Raw genomic sequence first — 17,941 nt, 5'->3', positions numbered from 1 at the left:
GCATCGCGAAGCTCTCTCTGAAAAGGACCCAACGACTCAGTTGACCGCAAACCCCCATCCACCTCTCTCTGTATACTAGCCGATTCTTTCGCTCCGTCGATAATTCCGCCTTTTGCTTCTTTAGATTTTATTTTCAGCTTCTTCACAGATGGATGCCATAGTTGCCCAGTACTCTCGGCCGCACTACCAGGAGCAGGCCGCCATAGAGCAAGATGACCAGGAAATCACGACGATTCTCCCTCCCCTGTCACTGAGATTCGACTTACCTCCTATTTCTCAAGTAACATCTGAACCTCCCCGGGAACATATTTGGGCATATTTTATACTGAACTTTGTTAACTAGCCCGCGTCATTCCTCCGAGCGATGACAGACGACCATGCCAATCCAGAGTGCCCAATCAAGATTGCCCACGGTACAACGACCCTCGCGTTCAGATTCCAAGGCGGAATTATCGTCGCCACAGACTCAAGAGCTACGGCGGGAAATTGGATTGCGAGTCAAACGGTGAAGAAGGTCATTGAGATCAATAACTGTTTGCTGGGAACCATGGCCGGTGGTGCCGCTGTACGTTTCAACATGGACAGCAACATATTCAACTAGTTCGTGGCCCGGATTTTGCTGATTTGTTCGATCTTCTTTTCAATATTTAGGATTGCCAATACTGGCTCGCGTATCTTGGCATGCTCTGTCGTCTCCACGAACTCCGCCATAAACGTCGAATCTCCGTCGCCGCCGCTTCGAAACTCCTTGCCAACCTCGTTTACAACTACAAGGGGATGGGTCTCAGCATGGGTACGATGTGTGCTGGTGTAACGCCTCAAGAGGGCCCGGCCCTATACTACATCGATTCAGACGGAACCAGGCTGGCAGGTAACCTCTTCTGCGTTGGCTCCGGTCAGACTTTTGCCTATGGCGTCTTGGACGCGGAATACAGATACGATTTGACTGAGGAAGAGGCATTGAATCTCGGGCGTCGAAGCATTCTGGCTGCTATGCACCGTGATGCTTATTCTGGTGGCTTCGTCAATCTGTACCACGTGAAGGAGGACGGATGGGTGAAGCACGGTTTCAATGACATGAACCCTATTTTCTGGAAGGAGAAACTAGAGACTGGCGAGTTCTCCAATGTCCCGATGAAGCTGGAGTGATTTGCCTTTTATGAACGTGGGTTAGCGAATACATACGTTTTTTTTTTTTTTTTTTTTTTTTTTTGGTTTCCTGATTGCCATTTAATTCTCGTACTGTGCGTTGCCCGGTTTTATCGAGGGTTTCTGTTGAGCTCATGTCCTTGTTGTTCTCCCGCCAATCTTCCATTCTACATGAGGGTAGGCGCATAGATGAGTTAGTACGGATCAGGTTAACTGTAGACTACGCTAGGGACTCGTCTAGCCGTCTTGTTTACTCTCTCATAGTTAAGACACCGGAAGTATACGTGGCGACGAGTAGGTAAAGGCTCAAAACATTCAAATCCTGTCGTGTCTAACTAATCAGTATAAATTCTCAATATTGCGCCTTTGACGCCTCTCGTCGTCGCGTAACCCATTCATCTAACCACTTTTTTTGCCATCTATCTAATTAATTATCAACATGGAACTTCATCTTCACTCCCATAGCGGCTAGCTCAACATCAAGATACTTCAACACTCCCGGCACCACGACAACCGTAGTTTGATCCCCTCCAACAAATCTCTTCCCCGAACCATCTTCCCACACTTCGGCACGGGGATCATCAAACACCGCTTCTCGGGCACACCTTCTACATCGAACTATCCCCGACAGACCACCCAGTGCGCTCACACCGCCCGTAGGTCTGGCAACCGCCGCACTGGACGATTTCACCACCGCTTCCATGGCAGGGTTCTTATGTGGATTGAGTAATTGAGAGACGGCAACCTGTGTAGACAAGAACGAGCCACATGTCCGACATATCCATGCGCGCGTCGAGTCAGAGCAGTTCATCAGTCGGTCCTGAAGCAAGAACGCCGCACCGTGTGCGAGAAGAGCATCACGTTCCATTTCTCCAACACGGATACCACCACCCTTGGCACGACCTTTGACGGGTTGGCCTGTCACAGCGTTGACGGGACCGGTGGTACGCACTTGGAATTTATCGTTAACCATGTGTCGAAGTCTCTGGTAGTAGACGACGCCGATGTAGATATCCGCAGCGAATTCGCGGCCAGTGACGCCGGAGTACATGGGCTCGTTGCCGTGGAAGTTGTAGCCTGCTTTGCGGAGCTGTTCACCGAAGTGGTCGCCTGCGGTGTACTCTTCGGAGAACTGGAATGGTGTGCAATCCTGCGCGAGACCGTGAAGGGCGCCCGCTTTGCCGGCAAGTGACTCGACGAACATACCGATTGTCATACGGGAAGGGAAAGCGTGAGGGTTGATGATAACATCGGGTTGAATACCGGATTCGGAGAACGGCATGTCGACAGCCGGCCAGAGTTGAGAGCAGACACCCTTTTGACCATGGCGAGAAGAGAATTTGTCTCCAATGACTGGTTTACGAGGAATGCGGTACTTGATGCTGACCGCCTGGCAAGCTTCGTTGCCTGTCTCCGCCCCAAGGATTCGAATGCTGTCTATGTATCCTTCCTCGGAGTCCTTGTATTTGAGGAAGTGCGTCTCCTTGTCCACATTAAGATAGGTTTCTGCCGCTGGGTCATACTGAACTGTATGCCATGCTGCGATAATGTCACCTTCCGCCACCTTCGCTCCGACATGAGGCAAACCATCCTCGCCAAGGTGATTGCGCCATTCGGCCTTGACAAGACCCCCCGGTGCGAACCCAAATAACTTGGTGATCTCGCGCCTTGACTTACCGCGACCACGCGCTTCTTTGTCGTCGAGTGCGTAAATTTTAGTTTTGTAGATGGTTCCATATCCAAAGCCACGTTCGTGGGCTGATTTGTTGATAATCATAGCATCGTCCATATCGTAACCTGTATACGAAATGACTGCCACAACAGCATTCATTCCGTTGGGGAAATTGTCCAGGCCATAGGCATTATACAACGGAGGTCGGGCGATTGGTGTCTGGCCCGTTTGTAGCCTGTAAAGCTTGTTGTCTGTTCGATAGGCTATCGATGTCCCGGGCGTACCCATTGCTTGTTTACCCATCTGACATTGGTACATATTACGGGGAGACTGATTAAAATCAGAGAACGGGGTCATGTTGGCGAGGATTGAGAGGATATGGGTAGGATCGAATTCAACATGCGTAGAGAGCCCCGAAGTGATCTCAGACGGCACACAGGCAATCTCCATAAACGGTTGCTCAAATGGACCGACATAGTCCAACTTATCCAACGGCAGATATTTCACCGGCCTGTACATTCTGGCACACTGGGAGAATATGTAAACGCCAGGGTATTGACCACCGTTAGAGTTCGGAACGTAGCCAATTTCAAGCTCCGTAGGAATCTTCGGGTGACCTTCCACTTTCCAGTGTCTCAAAGTATCCGCTATAACCCGAGCCTGTTTTGGTGCACAATACCCAACTATTCTGCCGTCTAATAGCACAGCAACACTCTCCTCCAGCGACGATGATGACTCTGAGCCGACTCCGAGAGTTGATAGTATCTCAGGTATCCCAGAAACATCCAAATTGCTTGTTGCAATCAAGCACTTGTGGGCGAGGTGGTTAAGAAGGCCGCAAGGACTACCGTCAGGGGTATGGACCGGGCATAAGAAACCCCAACTTTCCGGTAAAAGTTTTCGAACGGTTGTGGTTTTCAGTTGCGCAAAGAAGCTACCTCTGTGAATCATTCGGAAATGGCTGATAAAACGGTAGAAATTAATCTTCTCGGCGATAATAGTGTAACCTGACGGTTGTTGAAGGTCGAGACCAGTAGGGCTAACAAGATTTCCAGTAGATAGAAAATACTCCAAAGCTCCACCAAGATTTTCATTAGTCCTGGCTACAATGCGGCCTAGGAAATCCTTTTCAAATTTGGGATCAGTGAACAGCGCGCCTAGATTCCTGTTACTCCAGTCTCGTGCTAAAGGCCCAATTGATCGTAGCCATTCCTCCAGGCGCTCTTTAAGGATCATTCCGTAAAGGAAACCACCGAGTAAAACTTCCTGGTTGGAAACTGCATCAGGATTATCAGGTGCGCAATCCCCAGCCACCAGGGTGTAAAGCTTGCGAATCATGAAAAGGATCATATTGAACTTGTCATTGTCCTGGGGCTCCGTTACGTTCTGGTTTCCCAAATGTGGGAGAACTATTTTGCGAAGAAATTCTGTGCCAACGTCTTCGTCCGACACGTTATCCGCCATTCCTAAAACATACCGGAACTTCTCACCTAGGTATGCTCGACATTTGCTTTTCGAATGGACACCGTAGGCTTTGTAAGTTCTCAATAGGAGTTCCATCCGATCCGTAACGAACGTATTATTTATTCCCAAAGAGCCCTCTCTCCCAACCAGGCGCTCAAAGATCTCCCGGTCATTCGTCTCGATAAGAGCCTTCAGGATCATCACAACTGGGACAAGATATTCGTTCTTCCTCCAAGAAAATCTAAACGTAACATTCCCATCACTAAGATAATGAAGAACATTCGTCTGGGAAGTCTGATCAGGTCTGACAGATCGGATTTGCACACCAAACTTTGTATATGACGCCCCGCGCTTTGTGAAAGACGTTCGGATGATTGCCATCGGAAAGTTTCTCCTCGACACGATCAACATTCGAATGAGTTTCTCGTTGCCATTGACAATGAAGTACCCGCCCAACTCCTCGGATTCTTCTTTGCGCTCAACCAATTGATACGGAGTGAGCTTTTCCAAATGGCATCTGTTTGTCTGCGGAGTTGAATCAGGGAATATATTAGCTTATCGACGAGCCATCACGCTTTCCGAAGCTTATATCGCTCACCCTTAACATAATGGGGACCTGGCCCAGCTCCCGAACCGATTCCTTCCAGTCTCCATTGTTCACTCTGAATTCTAACCTGGCCCTCAACCTGCCGCGATATGTAGCATGTCTCTCGCGGCATTCCGCCGGCAAGATTTCACGGTTCCGAGTGGTAAACTTGTTCGACGCTGGCAACACTGCTTTCTCCAAAAACAGTTCTGTGACGCGAACGCTGAGCCTATTCCTCCGCGGAGCTCGCTTTCCTTCTTCCCTTCTTTGCCTCCTCAGCTCCGGTGTCTCTGGGACTCCGTCGAGGAATGTTTTTGTGCCAATGTCTTTCAGGGCAGCCTCCATAACCTTGCTATCGTCGAAGAGCGCATTGAAGGAATCGATATGCGGTCGAACGGCGGCGGCGAGCATCGGATACGCGGTGTGGTCCTTTGGCGGGTGTCTAAATAGACGCTCTCGTCTGAGAGTGTCGTACTGGACGGACCAGTCTGTTTTTGTAGAGGACGCCATGGTATCCTGCAGAAACTTGAATGCGTGGAGCGGAAGAATCAAGGTAGGAAAGTTTGCAATTACCGGTGGAGAGATGTAATAGCGCCCATGGCACTCTGCGCACAATTCACATTAAATATATGTACTCTACTGCAAAAGAGAAATGAAGTCAATCGCTCTTCTGCGTTCAATCTGCTTGTTTGTCGGAGCTTCTGCTCGAAATATTTTTCAGGCGCCGGAAATATGATACGCCGATACTCCGATGAAAACAGGTAGGAAGTTTCCTCGATAGTTAACTAACTTAGTTAGTTCCAAAACTTTAATTGCTTATTAAGGACACGCATGAGCCACTGAGCCCAAAAATAGTTTAGCGCATATGCTACAGAGGAGGCTCGGTCATGCACCACCTCAGAAGTACAGCTTGTATGGACCTACACCGTACTCGTCCGTACTCCATGTTTCATTCCACCCATTACAATTCGTTGTGGTAACTAACAGTTGCAACTACGGAGTGCCAACATCATAATATGCCATGTCCCCGCTTCCTCCATCCCAAGCTATGTACTAGTAACAGCTGTTATAGCCAGTGAACTGCCTTCTTGCCAGATGGTGCTCCATCAGGTCGGCCGCAAACAACCCCCGGTCCTCTCAGGCACATCGTTAAACCCCGCGCTAACTTGGAGTACGTCGATGTGAAGAAAGGCGGCTTCAACAAAGGGTCTCTCGCAGAGCCCTGGCCCCCCTCCAGCATGGTGCTACATGTCTTATCAATAGCCGTAAGGAACTTGTCAGCTTTCCAGGAAAGCGTAGCTGTGTATTCAAATCTTTTGCGTACTCCTTTCTTCAGTTTTGGGACGCCGCACTTGTCCGCAACCTGGCAGATCATGATGTTGAACAGGTTTGTGAAGAATGACCGGCATCACCGCTGCCGCTATCTGCATGGCTAAGCCCATACATGAATAAATCATAGCCTCCACAGCGCGCGGATCATCATCTTTTAGCTCTATCTCGTTTTTGGTTGTTTACTACGGAGTAGAACGAAAGGAAATTACCCGGGCCTGATCAACACAAATATCCACTTGATTGCTGAAGTCTTGCCTCCCAGGTGCCCCTTGAAATCTCTGTCCACAGTTCTGGTTGTAAAGTCTGAAGGCCTAGAGGAGTAGAAGGATCTACCAATATTAAGCCCTTGAACACTCACTCCACTTTTTGATTTTCCGCCCTACCGCCGAAAGGTTGCGGCCAAGTCGCGAGAGTTCTAGCTAACCGGTTCGGGGGAAACTTATCGCAAAATCATCGCTTACTTCAGCTTCATTGGGCTGACAGTGTGTGCTCCTCTTTCGTTTATCATGTTTACAGAGGGCCTTTACCCGCCGACTTGCTAGATACTAGTTGAAGGGGCGGAAGACTAAGCGAGAGAGGTTCTGTCCCTAAAAGGCGATGAAAGAAAGAGAAGAAAGCCCATCCGCTCTTAGGGTGGGCGTATGTCCGGGCACCATGCTTCGGAAAAAATGAAGAAGCGGAAGAAGAAAAAGAAGAAAGGATTCCCGTCTACTATTCGGATACCGCAGCCTCTTCAACTTTGGTAAGAAAGAAAGTAATAGGATAGTGGACTCTGTCTCAGTACCCTATATTCCATGTTCCATCTAGAGTTCCCTAGAAGCATCTAAGCCAATTGATCTATAAAACCAAAATGACGTGAAAATGTCGATATATTATTGGAATGACTTTCGATCCAATTGCCGGCAGGTCTTTGATATAAAATTAGCAAGTTCTCCGAACAAACCTCCCTGGTCAGGTTCCATTTAGCGCCGGGAAGGCCCCCACTCCCAGTCCTTCTCGTGAATCCCAGAGTTCCAACGCAGCACAGGCAAAGCCCGCCCAACTCGCACTCCCCTGTCCACATCATTGCGCATCCATCAGGAGCATTAGTGGCTGCGGCTGCCCACATCACGCAAGGAACATCGACTAGGACTAACGAGGACCTGGACCCCTTATCACCCCGTTTATCCCTCTAGACGCCAAAGCTCCACTACCGGCTTTGGCTGCACACGAGTTCTTCCGCCCCGCCTCAACAAAGCGCACGCGAAAGGGCTTGGTCATGTGTGCATTCACATCCCAGCAGGACACGGCACAATTCCATCGAGTAGTTGACTTGCTCTCTGCATTATCTCTTAACTCTCCTTTTTTTTTTTTTTTTTTTAAAACTTTGGCCAGGAATGTGAAGCAGAGAGCTTCAAACAAGCGCTCAGCTAATCAGCATTCAACAGTACCCGCTGTTTCGAATCTGCCTCTCACGAACAATCTAAAGTTCGCCAGCCTTTTGTTTATTTTTTTTTTTATTCTTATTTTTTTTTCTTTTTACCTTCTTTTTATTTTTACTCCGTATTGCTGCTTTTATTATAATTACTTTTGTCTCAGTGTTCAGTTCTAATATTAATTTCCCTTTGCCTGCATTCGAACTCTCCACCAGCCTTGGATTGTTTACCTGTGATGGTTCCTCAGCAAACTAGTTAGTGTGTTCCTTGGGGGAAGGCTACAGGCGCCACACTCTTGGTAAACCGAAAAAAGGTCCCAGCGGAAAAGCACATCCTCACCGACACACCCAAATACCCCTTGTGTTACCATCTAGTACTCTCCCCGCTTTCTCGCTGTACAGTACGTCCAGCAAGGCAGAAATTCCGTATTATCGAATTTCTATCGTTTTTACAAGTGTCGGCTCCGTCTGACGTGTATTCTCTGATAGCAAGCGACGTTCAGGTGGGAGCCGGGGTCGGGATGGGAAGCTTCTTCAGAAGTATCTATGACTGGTTGCTCAGAATGTTCTGGTTAGTCGTTGTCCGAACGAAGGCCGTTTGGCGGCGAGGATGTAAAGGAACCGAAACAGAGCGCCCGCAAGGTTGAACGGTTTCGTGCTGATGGGAGAATACTGTGCTAATGTTCGCTTGTTCTCTCGATGGTAGGGCGACCGAAATGGATGTTACGATGGTTGGTCTTCAGAACGCAGGAAAATCGTCGCTGTTGCGAGTTTTAGCGGTCAGTACTGTACACCTACCTGAAAGGAGCATGTGTTAATGTTATTACTAGGGTGGTGAATTCACAATCGAGTATGTCATAACCCCTGGCAAACCATAGCTTCCAACGCCGCCAGACAGTGATTTGGTCGATTATTGACTCCAAATGTACAAAGCTCGATACCAACCATCGGGTTTAACACCAAGCGTGTGCAAAAAGGCCATGTAACGCTGAAGTGGTAATACCTCCTCCTCTTGAATTTCTATAGAATCTAGTGACGCTGACGACAGAGCAGTTGGGACCTTGGTGGTCAACCAAGGTTTCGACCGATGTGGGAGAGGTACTGCCGTGGAGTGCATGCCATCGTGTAAGTGTTAACTTATGCCACGCTGAGAAATCGGCGGAGAGGGGGGCGGATGGAGGCTAAGGACGCACAGGTATATCGTCGACGCGGCCGATAGGGATGCTTTGCCCATGGCGACAGATGAACTCCATGAGCTTGTCAGCAAGCCGTCTCTCGATGGAATCCCTCTTCTCGTTTTAGGCAACAAATCAGATCTGCCTGACAAGTTGTCAGTGGATGAATTGATCGAAGAGATGGACCTGAAGTCAATTACTCGGCGGGAAGTCAGTTGCTACGGCATCAGCGCCAAAGAAGAAACAAACCTGGATGCAGTGCTGCATTGGTTGATTGCGCGTTCGAGCAAGTAATAGCCTGCTTGTTTCAATGATCTAGTTTCATCTTATCAGGTGTATTGTGACCGGGTTGGGATCGGCTTCTTTTTATCTTTGTGCATTCGGGTTTGGGACTTTTGCGCTCTGGCTTAATCACCGCTTTCTTCGTTCCCTATTTCTTTTTTTTTTTTTTTCCCTAATCTCTTTTCTTGAATAACGGCTGCCAATGTTGATCTCATGCTGTTTGTCGCCATTGTAGTCCGACTTTTCCCTGTGGAGGACTTTTTTTTTGTAACTTTGGATAGTATCTCTGGCTGTTAATCAATCATGGACTGGAGCTGAAGCATGTGTGAGCTGATGTTCATGACCAGGACATCTCCCATCAAAACCAAGATGTCGGGGTGAGAGAATTTCATTCATATTTAAGGCCCGTCTTCAAGCAAGAATATTCTCGAATAATTTAAAAAAAAAGGGGGGGGGAAGGGGGGGTTTTCCCTGAGGAAGTGGGAAATAAATTCAAGAAAAAAAAGTATCAAACAAAGTCCCATCCTCGGTGGCCGGGAGACAATTCCAATCTTCTTAAACCCTTCAACCGCTAGTGCTTCATAATTATTTTAGAATGAGGAGCTCTGCTTGTTTGCGGGTTAGCTGGTCCACACGGGCACACGGGCACACGGGCACACGGGCCCCAAGAAAAGTGATGTGTTGGCAAGATGACATGCATCATGAGAGGTGAACCACCAACGACCAGCACACGAAAGCTGCTTGTCTTACCCATAGAGTGGCATACACGTGTCAGTGAGAACTCACAGCACAGAGTGCCCTCCTTTGCCAGACAGTGTTTGGCTAGGTGACAGAAATTCCTCTATACAGTACACTGGGAGGAAGATGAAGAAGCTGTGAAGCTGAGAGAATGCTGCCACAAGGAATGTTTGGCATTTTAGTTGTTGGCTAGCGAAAAGAGAAGGGCGACTCGCGCCAAGGACTCCCCTGCCGGTTGGTCGGACCAAGGTCAAGCGAAAGTTCCTTCAGGGCTTCCCGACCTCAACTGATGTTGATGGAGGACTTGTATGCTTGTCATTCGCTAAGCTACCTAAAGGGGAATCTGGCTAATCTATGTGGGTCACGTGAGCGAGGTGCTAGTTGGATTACCTAACACCCCCCCATGCAACGAGCTCCAGCAGTGAGCGAGAGCCACAAAGATCCAAAGCTTCCAAATCTCTCAAATCCGCGATAAAAATTAATTACAAAATCCAGATTTATTCCTTCTTTAGGCTTAGCTCCGTTCGCCGCGATACGGTATTTTCGCCGGCTTCACTGATAGACCTCCATATTTTCCTGTATTAACCCGTCACCCCTATCGCGCTCACGAATTGAGCGTAGGGATCCATTGCGAGAGCCTTCGTGAGCCCGTCAGCTTTATTTGCATTGCTTCCAACGTGCTCGATCGAGATTTCGTCCTTTTGCACCCAGTCTCTTAGCATATGGTGCCGAATCTCAATATGGCGTGCTCTTCGCGTTATAGCTTCAGCTTTGGCTAAGTCAACGGCTCCCTTGTTGTCAACACTTAATTTTGAGCTCCTTAGCCTTGCTGAGCCTTCACTAATTACCCCGGCATCTATCAACAGGTCGTTGATCCAAACCAGTTCACAAGCGGCTTCGCTAGCTGCCAAATACTCCGCTTCGGTCGTAGATTTTGAGATGGATGTCTGGTGCTGTGATCTCCACGATATTGGAGCTCCGTTCATGGTAATAATATAGCCGCTGGTGGATTTGTACGCAGGGTCGGCTCCAGCCCAGTCAGAATCCGAACTGGCTGCTGGTTTCAAGCCTTCAGGATCCATATCCCTTTTGAAGACTATTCCTTTTGATTTTGTGCCCTTGAGGTAGTGTAGGATCTGCTTGAACGCCGCCCAGCTCTCCCTATTGGGCCTGCTGTTGAATCTCGCCAGATAATTGACTGCGAATGCAATATCCGGCCTCGTACATGTAACTAGGAACTGTAGAGAGCCCAGGCCTTTCCTGTAATTCGTAGGCGTAGCCTGCTCGTCAACTCCATCTTTGAGGGTCTGATCTGGCGCGAATTTGATGCTTATTCCTTTCTTCATTGGTGTTTTGGAAGGTTTGCAGTCTTCCATTCCATATTTGGTCAGTAGATCCTCGATATACTGTTCCTGGTTCACAAAAAGGTCTCCATTTGGCTGCTTTTGAACCCGCATGCCTAGGTAATGGCCCTGTTCCGTAACCTCCTTGATCTCGAAGCGTTCCTGAAGCTTCTCGATGAGCCATTCTGTTTCGGCTTCGTTGGGTCCCATTATACGGCAGTCGTTGATGTGTAGGGTTAGGTAGATTTGCTTCCTCTTGTGGTAGAGTAGGCCCGCGTCGTATGGAGAGATCTGGAATCCTAGAGATTTCAGATAGTCAGTAGCTGCTTGATACCAAAGCCTAGCAGCTTGCTTCAACCCGTAGAGTCCCTGGCGTAAGAGCCCTACTAGGTTACCCCGCCCGTGCTTGAATCCAGTGGGTAGTTGAACGTATACACGTTCGTCCTCTGGAAGAGTTCCATTTAGGAAGGCTGTCACGAAGTCAAAGACTCTGACCTTCCAGTTCTTGGCTGTTGAGATAGCAAAGAAGGCTCTCGTTGTAGGTCCACTGACAACTGCTGCATAGGTCTTCTTGTAGTGAACACCTTCTTGCTGTTCGAATCCGCGTACGACCCAACGGGCTTTGAATCGTACTGTGCCACCTGTGTTGTTGAGCTTCCTATCGAATACCCATTTGCCAGAGAGGATCTGCATTTCGGGTTCCTTCTCGGCTAGGATCCAGGTGCCTTTCTCTTGTAGTTTGGAGACTTCAACATCTAGAGCCTCCTTCCAATAAAGCCACTCTTCGGAGCGTTTGGCTTCGGCGATGGATTTTGGTATGTCTGTACGCGTGCTGAGCACTGGAAGCTCAGCTCCATTCGCCTCTTCTTCTTCCGTCGCATCCGAGAGGATTTCTTGCTCTTCGGCGCAAAGGGCTATAACCTGATGGAGGACTTGTATGCTTGTCATTCGCTAAGCTACCTAAAGGGGAATCTGGCTAATCTATGTGGGTCACGTGAGCGAGGTGCTAGGTGGATTACCTAACAGATGTGACCTCGGAGGGCGGGAGAAGTAAAGATCCGATGAGCCCGTCACGGTGCCAGGAATGTGGTTTGGCGTGGCTATCAATTAGATGAGACATCCTGTTCCCGACTTCAAACCTTCATAGGGCCTGTCTGCACGTCAGGCACAGGGAGAGGCGGGAGGACTGGATTATCAAAGCGGTCACCTCGCCGGTAGTCAAATGGATGTCGTTGTATATGTGGCTGGTCGGGTAACTTGCGGAGCTACCGCCCAGCTTTGCTTCTTAGCCAGTTCGGGCGCGGTTCAAAGAGCATAATCTACCCCAAAAAGGGTAATCCGTATATTTGAAGGGAGAAACAAGCCAATCATTTCTTGCGAAGAGTTTGACCCATCCCCGGCTGGACTACTGTACTTGTCCAGCGCGCAAAAATATGTAGGGCTGAAGGTTTGAGATCTGAGGGAAGGTGACGTAATCCCGGCCACGCGGTTAAAGCTACCGTGGATCAGTTTAGCGTAAGTCGTCTCTGCGCAGCCACACTTTTCCGAAGCCACGATATTTCATTACCTGGGCAATTGCGCTCGAAACCAGACAGTCCCTCCTACATATTATCGCCCATCCCAACCCTCCCGCCTGCAAATCATCACATTCTTTCATCGTTTCGAGACCCACTATCAACCTCATCGACCTTGGAGGCCCTGAATATCTACCCCACAACCTTGTTATCTTCCATTCCCTCTTTCTCTCTCTCTCACACTTTATCATATACATCATTTCCATCCATTCCTGCTTTCTCTAACTACGCTCTGCACCCTTGCTTGAAGAGCTATTAGATCTTGACTTCTTGAAGAAACATGCCGGCTTTGTTTTCGAAGCGAGAGTAAGTAATTTTCAACCACTGCAGCTTTCCTCCGACCGCCTCCGCTAAGCATCGTGCCTTTGATTACAGCTGCTTCACCACACCGTCAGGGCGTCTGTACTGCGACTCTGCCTGGTATAGCTGGGCGCGTTGGGTCTTCTTAGCAATCCTTATTGCCAGTGCATTTCTACTCTTCTTCGCCTTCTCGTACGTTCTCCCCCACGTGTCCACAAAGAACATCAAAAAGAAAAAAAAAAGAAAAAAAGAAAAAAAAAAGGAAAGAAAAAAGAAGGAAGAAAGCGAAGAGAAAGAGAAGAGACAACTGACAGCCTTTCGTCGTGATAGATGTATATCTGCCCGTCGACGACGCAGTAGGGGCATGCAACCGTACATGGGTACTGGCTGGGCTGCCAATATGGGCCCATGGGGCAAACCAGGAGACCAACGACCTGCTCCGCAGTATCAGTACCAACAGCCTCCTCCACCGCAATACACATCAGGGCCGTATTACGGAGGGTATGCCAACAACCAGGCCCCCGGCGAGACCAGCCAACAACAGACGGGGATCGAGCTGCAGCAACCACAGCATGCGTACCGGGGAGACGGAGTATATGAGCCTCCATCGGGACCTCCACCGCAAAAGACGATCTGAGATGGAACAATTTTAGACGGGTATTTTTCATAATTGATCCAAGACATAGAGTGGCCAGAGAAGTCGCCCTCGGGAACGAAGAGAACTACCAGAATGATGGTTGCCTGGTGCGCACTTTCAGCATCTACTCCCAGATCAAGCCATGCATGTCTAAGTATGAGCAATTTGTACAGTGAACTCTTGTGCTCTTCATGCTGTGTGAATAACTAATATCACTGTTCCCCGTTTCCTCAGCCTGATTCGGAGCCGGGTGTTTTCTTTCTCTCCTCTATGAAAGTTTTGTTCATATTGCACGGAAATTTTACGGGCGCTTCTAAGAATTGATGGTTAGTTAACTAATGGACTGGACAGCTCATCCTCTCTTTCTTCCCCTTTGCAAACCTTTGAAAGTACTGTAGTATCCTGAGATGCGCACCCTTTTTGCAGATGGAGCTCCCGAGCGGAGATGAATTTATTACTGCAGTAACTTCTCCGTCTTCTGTACCTCTCGTGCTCCTCTGTCGTCGGAGGTCTCACCCGCTCGAGTGCCCCGTAGTGCCCCATCTGTCAGCCGGGATGGCCAATGGCATCCAAATGATATGGCGGCGTCGGACGAAGCAGTCCACAACGCTAGCAACTTTGTTTCCACCTGAAACAGAAGAATGTGATGTCAATCACACAGCAGCTGCGCAAGACTCCGGAGGGAGAGTATTTTTATTTGTTTCCATCGCAGCGGGGACGACAGTTCCCCATAGGATCGTCAATGAAGGGATAAAGGGGGGGTTAGGAGCATTTTTCTATATTTTTTTCCTTTTCCCCAACGGACACGTGGGACATGGAAATATTCCGACAAGAGTAAAAAAGGAAGAGCACCCGGATATGTGTTCTGTCCGTAGCCTCTTTCAGTGGAACGTCGTCCCAAGTAATCAAAGTTAGACGAGGGGAAAAAAAAAAGAAAAAGAGACTTCCGAGCAGAACCCTGGGTGACAAGACCGCACTGCCTCTCTAGTGCCAAGCACCGCTGGGGTAACTTGGTCCAGAGTTCCCGCCCAGATCGACGAGCGTGTGCCGCACGACTTCGCACGCTCGCCATCGATCGAAGGCCGGACGCAGGGGATTGGCAGAGTATTAATTTCCTTGGGCTTAAGAGAAGCCGTTATTTCGTTCTTTTCCCGCAGAGATTTTGTCGAAAATCCTTCGAAGGCTGCTGCTGCTTGCCTCTCCTGTTTGCCGCGACTCAACAGACTTGGTTAGGTTCGAGCCGTATTGACTCTCACCCATGAACCACGGGTGGGCAGTGCCAGAGGAAGAGTCGCCAGCAACGTACTGCAGTACGCATTTCAATCCAAGATTGTTGCGCTGTTATTTCCCAACCGGTCTTCACGCCAGAATCCTTCCGACAACCTTCCTTTTCTTTTCTTTTTTTTTTTTTTTTTTTTTTTCCGTCGTCACCTTCTTTTTGCGATTTATTACCTCTTATCCAGTCGCTTTGGAGCCTGCACACGTTTATCTCGATCGAGACCAGTACATGGGCCGTTGGCGCCATCTACCTTTTGGCGTCTGGATGTGCGCCTCCTCCTAGAGATCAGTTGCGTTTCCTCTGATTCTCAGCCCACGCCCCTCCCAATCGCTCCCGCAAAGAAACTGGGAACAACTATATTTCCAGCCCAGCATCCCAAACGTTTGACATATGACTCTTAAACGAACTCGACTCTTTACTTCATGATCGACTGATTTGCCGCTCGCTTTCTCTCCAAGACCCTTCAGTCCAATCCACCAGATCGCTCGCTGCTTTTCCCCTTCGTAAAACTGGTTGATCTTGGTTGCCCGTCTACCTTTGCATTGCCCTACGTGCGAAATAAACGATCTACCATTTCATTGCGACTAATATCTACATATCCTTTCTTTTACTCCTTGATCGCCCGGCCATCAACGGTCCGGCAGTTCTAAAATCTCACCATGGGGCCAGTGGAATTCACGCCTTGGCATCGCAATGACATTCGAGCCCTAAATGACGTGAAACAGACTTTCTCGAGCTGGGACTCGTGTATGGCAAAGCCATATTGCAAGTATGTTAGCAGCGAACCCGCTTCAGGTTGCTTTAACTCGCTATAGTAATAAGATGCTAATATAGCGGGTCTTATCCTGCAGATGGCCTGCCATCGTCGGAATCGTCGTGGGATCCTTGGTCGTCATTGGTATCGCTTGGTGCATAATCGGTTGCCTGTGCTGCGGTTACACATGCTGTAAGGGTTGCTGCTCTTGCTGCTCCTGCTGCGGAGGTGGTGGTGGCAGCAGTGGCGGACAGCGCTCCAAATACGCCGACCCGCCGGCTGCTTACCAGCCTCCGCCAGCTCCCAATTACGGGTACCAGCCTTCAGCTCCGCCCGTCTATGACAACCCCCCACCACCGACGAAGAACTGGAGCCCAGTTGCCCAGCATGCACAGTTTGACGTGCCGACACAGAAGGCAGTTAACGAAGATGCCTTGCCGCACATGCCAAGTTGGGCCAACGCCACAACGAGGAGAGTCGAGGATACATCGCAAGACGTCGAGATGAACCAGCTGAGCCCGGCCACGGGGCAGGCTATCGGCACCGCTGGTCGAAATCACTCCGGATACTACGAAGTCCCATCCCAGCCAACCTCTCCCCACTTCGCTCCAGACAACGCCTATCGCGGCACCGAGCTTGCAGGTACCCCAGCCAGCCCGTCGAACATCGGCATTGCCCAAACTCAGGGATTCAGCAATCAGCCGTATAGAGACCGCTCTCCCGTTCACAGCACAGGAGGAATGTTCGTTAACACTACCCATCCATATTCGCGATCACCAAACGCTTCCCCTCCTCCGGTGCAGAATGCTTATGCGCCTTATTCTCCTCATAGCCAGCAGCAATCAGGTTACGCAGCGTATTCCCCGTCTATCCCGTCCTCCCCGCCGCCGCCATTCTCGTCAACGTATGGTGATAATAACAATGGGCGGCAAACGCCAACTTTGCTGCAACCTGGGAGGAAGCCGGTCGAAAATTCGTGGAAAGATGTCTAAAAAGAGAGCATCTCCAAGTGACCTCTCTTGTCTTCTACAACCTTTTTTCGCTGCAGATGCCTCACCGCTTCTGCTATTCTTGAGAAACTCGTTTTCTCGCATGTTGTCAGGGCTGATTTATCATGCATCAGCCTTGCTATGCATTTGCTCTTTGGTTCACTTCTTTCAAGCTTCCTTTCTCACGATTTAATATCCTCAAGGTTATCTTACTTTATTCATTTCTTCCGTTCCCCTTTCTTCCTTTCTTACTCTTTTTCCCCCTTTAACTCTTTGTACATGATATTCCACGACATACTTTGGCCTCCATTATTCATTTCTCTCCATACCGCCAAGGCATGGTACCTCCATTCTTCGCTTCTCATCATGGACTTTTTATCTAAATGGTTTGCTATGTGGCGTTAGGTACGGTGGTCCGGGCGAGTTGAGTCAAATGGGCTTTTCTAATTCTCCTGATATCCTGTAGAAATGTAAACGGGAACGACTTGTGGGAAAATGAAGGTCAAAGAACGGCACATCTTATTATTTCTGGCTTACAATTTTGCAAGTAACTGTCATATGTTTCCAATACATCAAATGGCCCTTTTCTCGTCTCCATTTGCTATTCCTTATCTTGTGATGCAAGGTCAATACAGAGTCCGGCATGGCCTGAGCATTCTTCCACCTTGTTCTTAATTATCACAAAATTGAAAGAGCTTATTTACCCACTTGGGGTCAAATGCCAAAAGCTCACCTAAAATGCCTATATATGTTCTTCGTATCTGTTTTGGCCTCGCCAGACATTAGTTACACGGCAAATTGACCTGCTTGAGCGTCCGCCAAAGCCTCCAATTGCTGATAGGCTCATTACGATCTTTTTGCGTACCAAGTCCAAATAATATGGGTCACGCTGTGCTCATACATAGCATGCCATGCTTAGATGAGGGTCCTTCAATGACCAAGAGCTCAGTATATGTTTTGTTACTTTGAACCGAGTCACGCATAGGCATGTGCATCCTTCTTATATGATCTTATGGCTAGTTGTATTTCAAAAACTATTAAGAGGAAACTGCCAGATATCTGCCTCTTGCAGATCAATGGGGGAAAGAGTCCTGTTGTACATCTGTGAACGTGTGATATTAATTTTCTGGGTTACACGATGTGCGGGAACGGGAAAAGATTGCTACAGTAAGAGTTTTTTAACCCTTTCACTTTTGCACTGCCAATGGCTAACTAGGACAATAGTTCACCTGTGTCTGTAGATTCTGAATTTT

General features: G+C 48.8%; 6 protein-coding genes across 6 annotated transcripts; 4 read left to right on the top strand and 2 right to left on the bottom strand.

The window, feature by feature from the left end:
• Nucleotides 1-78: 78 nt before the first annotated feature.
• Nucleotides 79-1,611, top strand: CIMG_01121 (proteasome component). The gene is made up of 3 exons (XM_001247349.2): nt 79-280; nt 344-565; nt 652-1,611. Exons 1-3 carry the CDS (start codon nt 149-151, stop codon nt 1,147-1,149), a joined length of 852 nt encoding a protein of 283 aa, XP_001247350.1. The 5' UTR covers nt 79-148; the 3' UTR covers nt 1,150-1,611.
• Nucleotides 1,577-5,538, bottom strand: CIMG_01122 (DNA-directed RNA polymerase I; the record flags this gene model as incomplete). The annotated part of the gene is made up of 2 exons (XM_001247350.2): nt 4,884-5,538; nt 1,577-4,810 (listed from the first exon to the last, which is right to left on the bottom strand). Exons 1-2 carry the CDS (start codon nt 5,379-5,381, stop codon nt 1,577-1,579), a joined length of 3,732 nt encoding a protein of 1,243 aa, XP_001247351.1. The 5' UTR covers nt 5,382-5,538.
• A 399-nt stretch (nt 5,539-5,937) lies between these two features.
• On the bottom strand, nt 5,938-6,246 carry CIMG_01123 (uncharacterized protein; the record flags this gene model as incomplete). The annotated part of the gene is made up of 1 exon (XM_001247351.1): nt 5,938-6,246. One exon carries the CDS (start codon nt 6,244-6,246, stop codon nt 5,938-5,940), a length of 309 nt encoding a protein of 102 aa, XP_001247352.1.
• Nucleotides 6,247-7,758: 1,512 nt separating this feature from the next.
• On the top strand, nt 7,759-9,260 carry CIMG_01124 (small GTP-binding protein). Its single transcript, XM_001247352.2, has 7 exons — nt 7,759-8,018; nt 8,107-8,188; nt 8,324-8,396; nt 8,448-8,467; nt 8,551-8,613; nt 8,671-8,742; nt 8,813-9,260. The coding sequence occupies exons 2-7, from the start codon at nt 8,139-8,141 to the stop codon at nt 9,084-9,086; spliced, it is 552 nt and encodes a 183-aa protein (XP_001247353.1). The 5' UTR covers nt 7,759-8,018; nt 8,107-8,138; the 3' UTR covers nt 9,087-9,260.
• A 3,516-nt stretch (nt 9,261-12,776) lies between these two features.
• Nucleotides 12,777-14,036, top strand: CIMG_01126 (uncharacterized protein). Its single transcript, XM_001247354.2, has 3 exons — nt 12,777-13,035; nt 13,105-13,221; nt 13,360-14,036. The coding sequence occupies exons 1-3, from the start codon at nt 13,010-13,012 to the stop codon at nt 13,664-13,666; spliced, it is 450 nt and encodes a 149-aa protein (XP_001247355.1). The 5' UTR covers nt 12,777-13,009; the 3' UTR covers nt 13,667-14,036.
• A 1,064-nt stretch (nt 14,037-15,100) lies between these two features.
• Nucleotides 15,101-17,281, top strand: CIMG_01128 (uncharacterized protein). The gene is made up of 2 exons (XM_001247356.2): nt 15,101-15,714; nt 15,797-17,281. The coding sequence occupies exons 1-2, from the start codon at nt 15,605-15,607 to the stop codon at nt 16,689-16,691; spliced, it is 1,005 nt and encodes a 334-aa protein (XP_001247357.2). The 5' UTR covers nt 15,101-15,604; the 3' UTR covers nt 16,692-17,281.
• Nucleotides 17,282-17,941: the final 660 nt, after the last annotated feature.

This window comes from Coccidioides immitis (genome assembly GCF_000149335.2).
Source record: "Coccidioides immitis RS genomic scaffold supercont3.1, whole genome shotgun sequence".
In the NCBI taxonomy this organism is placed as follows: Eukaryota; Fungi; Ascomycota; class Eurotiomycetes; order Onygenales; family Onygenaceae; genus Coccidioides; species Coccidioides immitis.
Note: the sequence above shows the minus strand (reverse complement) of the source record. Positions and strands in the feature narration are given on the sequence as shown.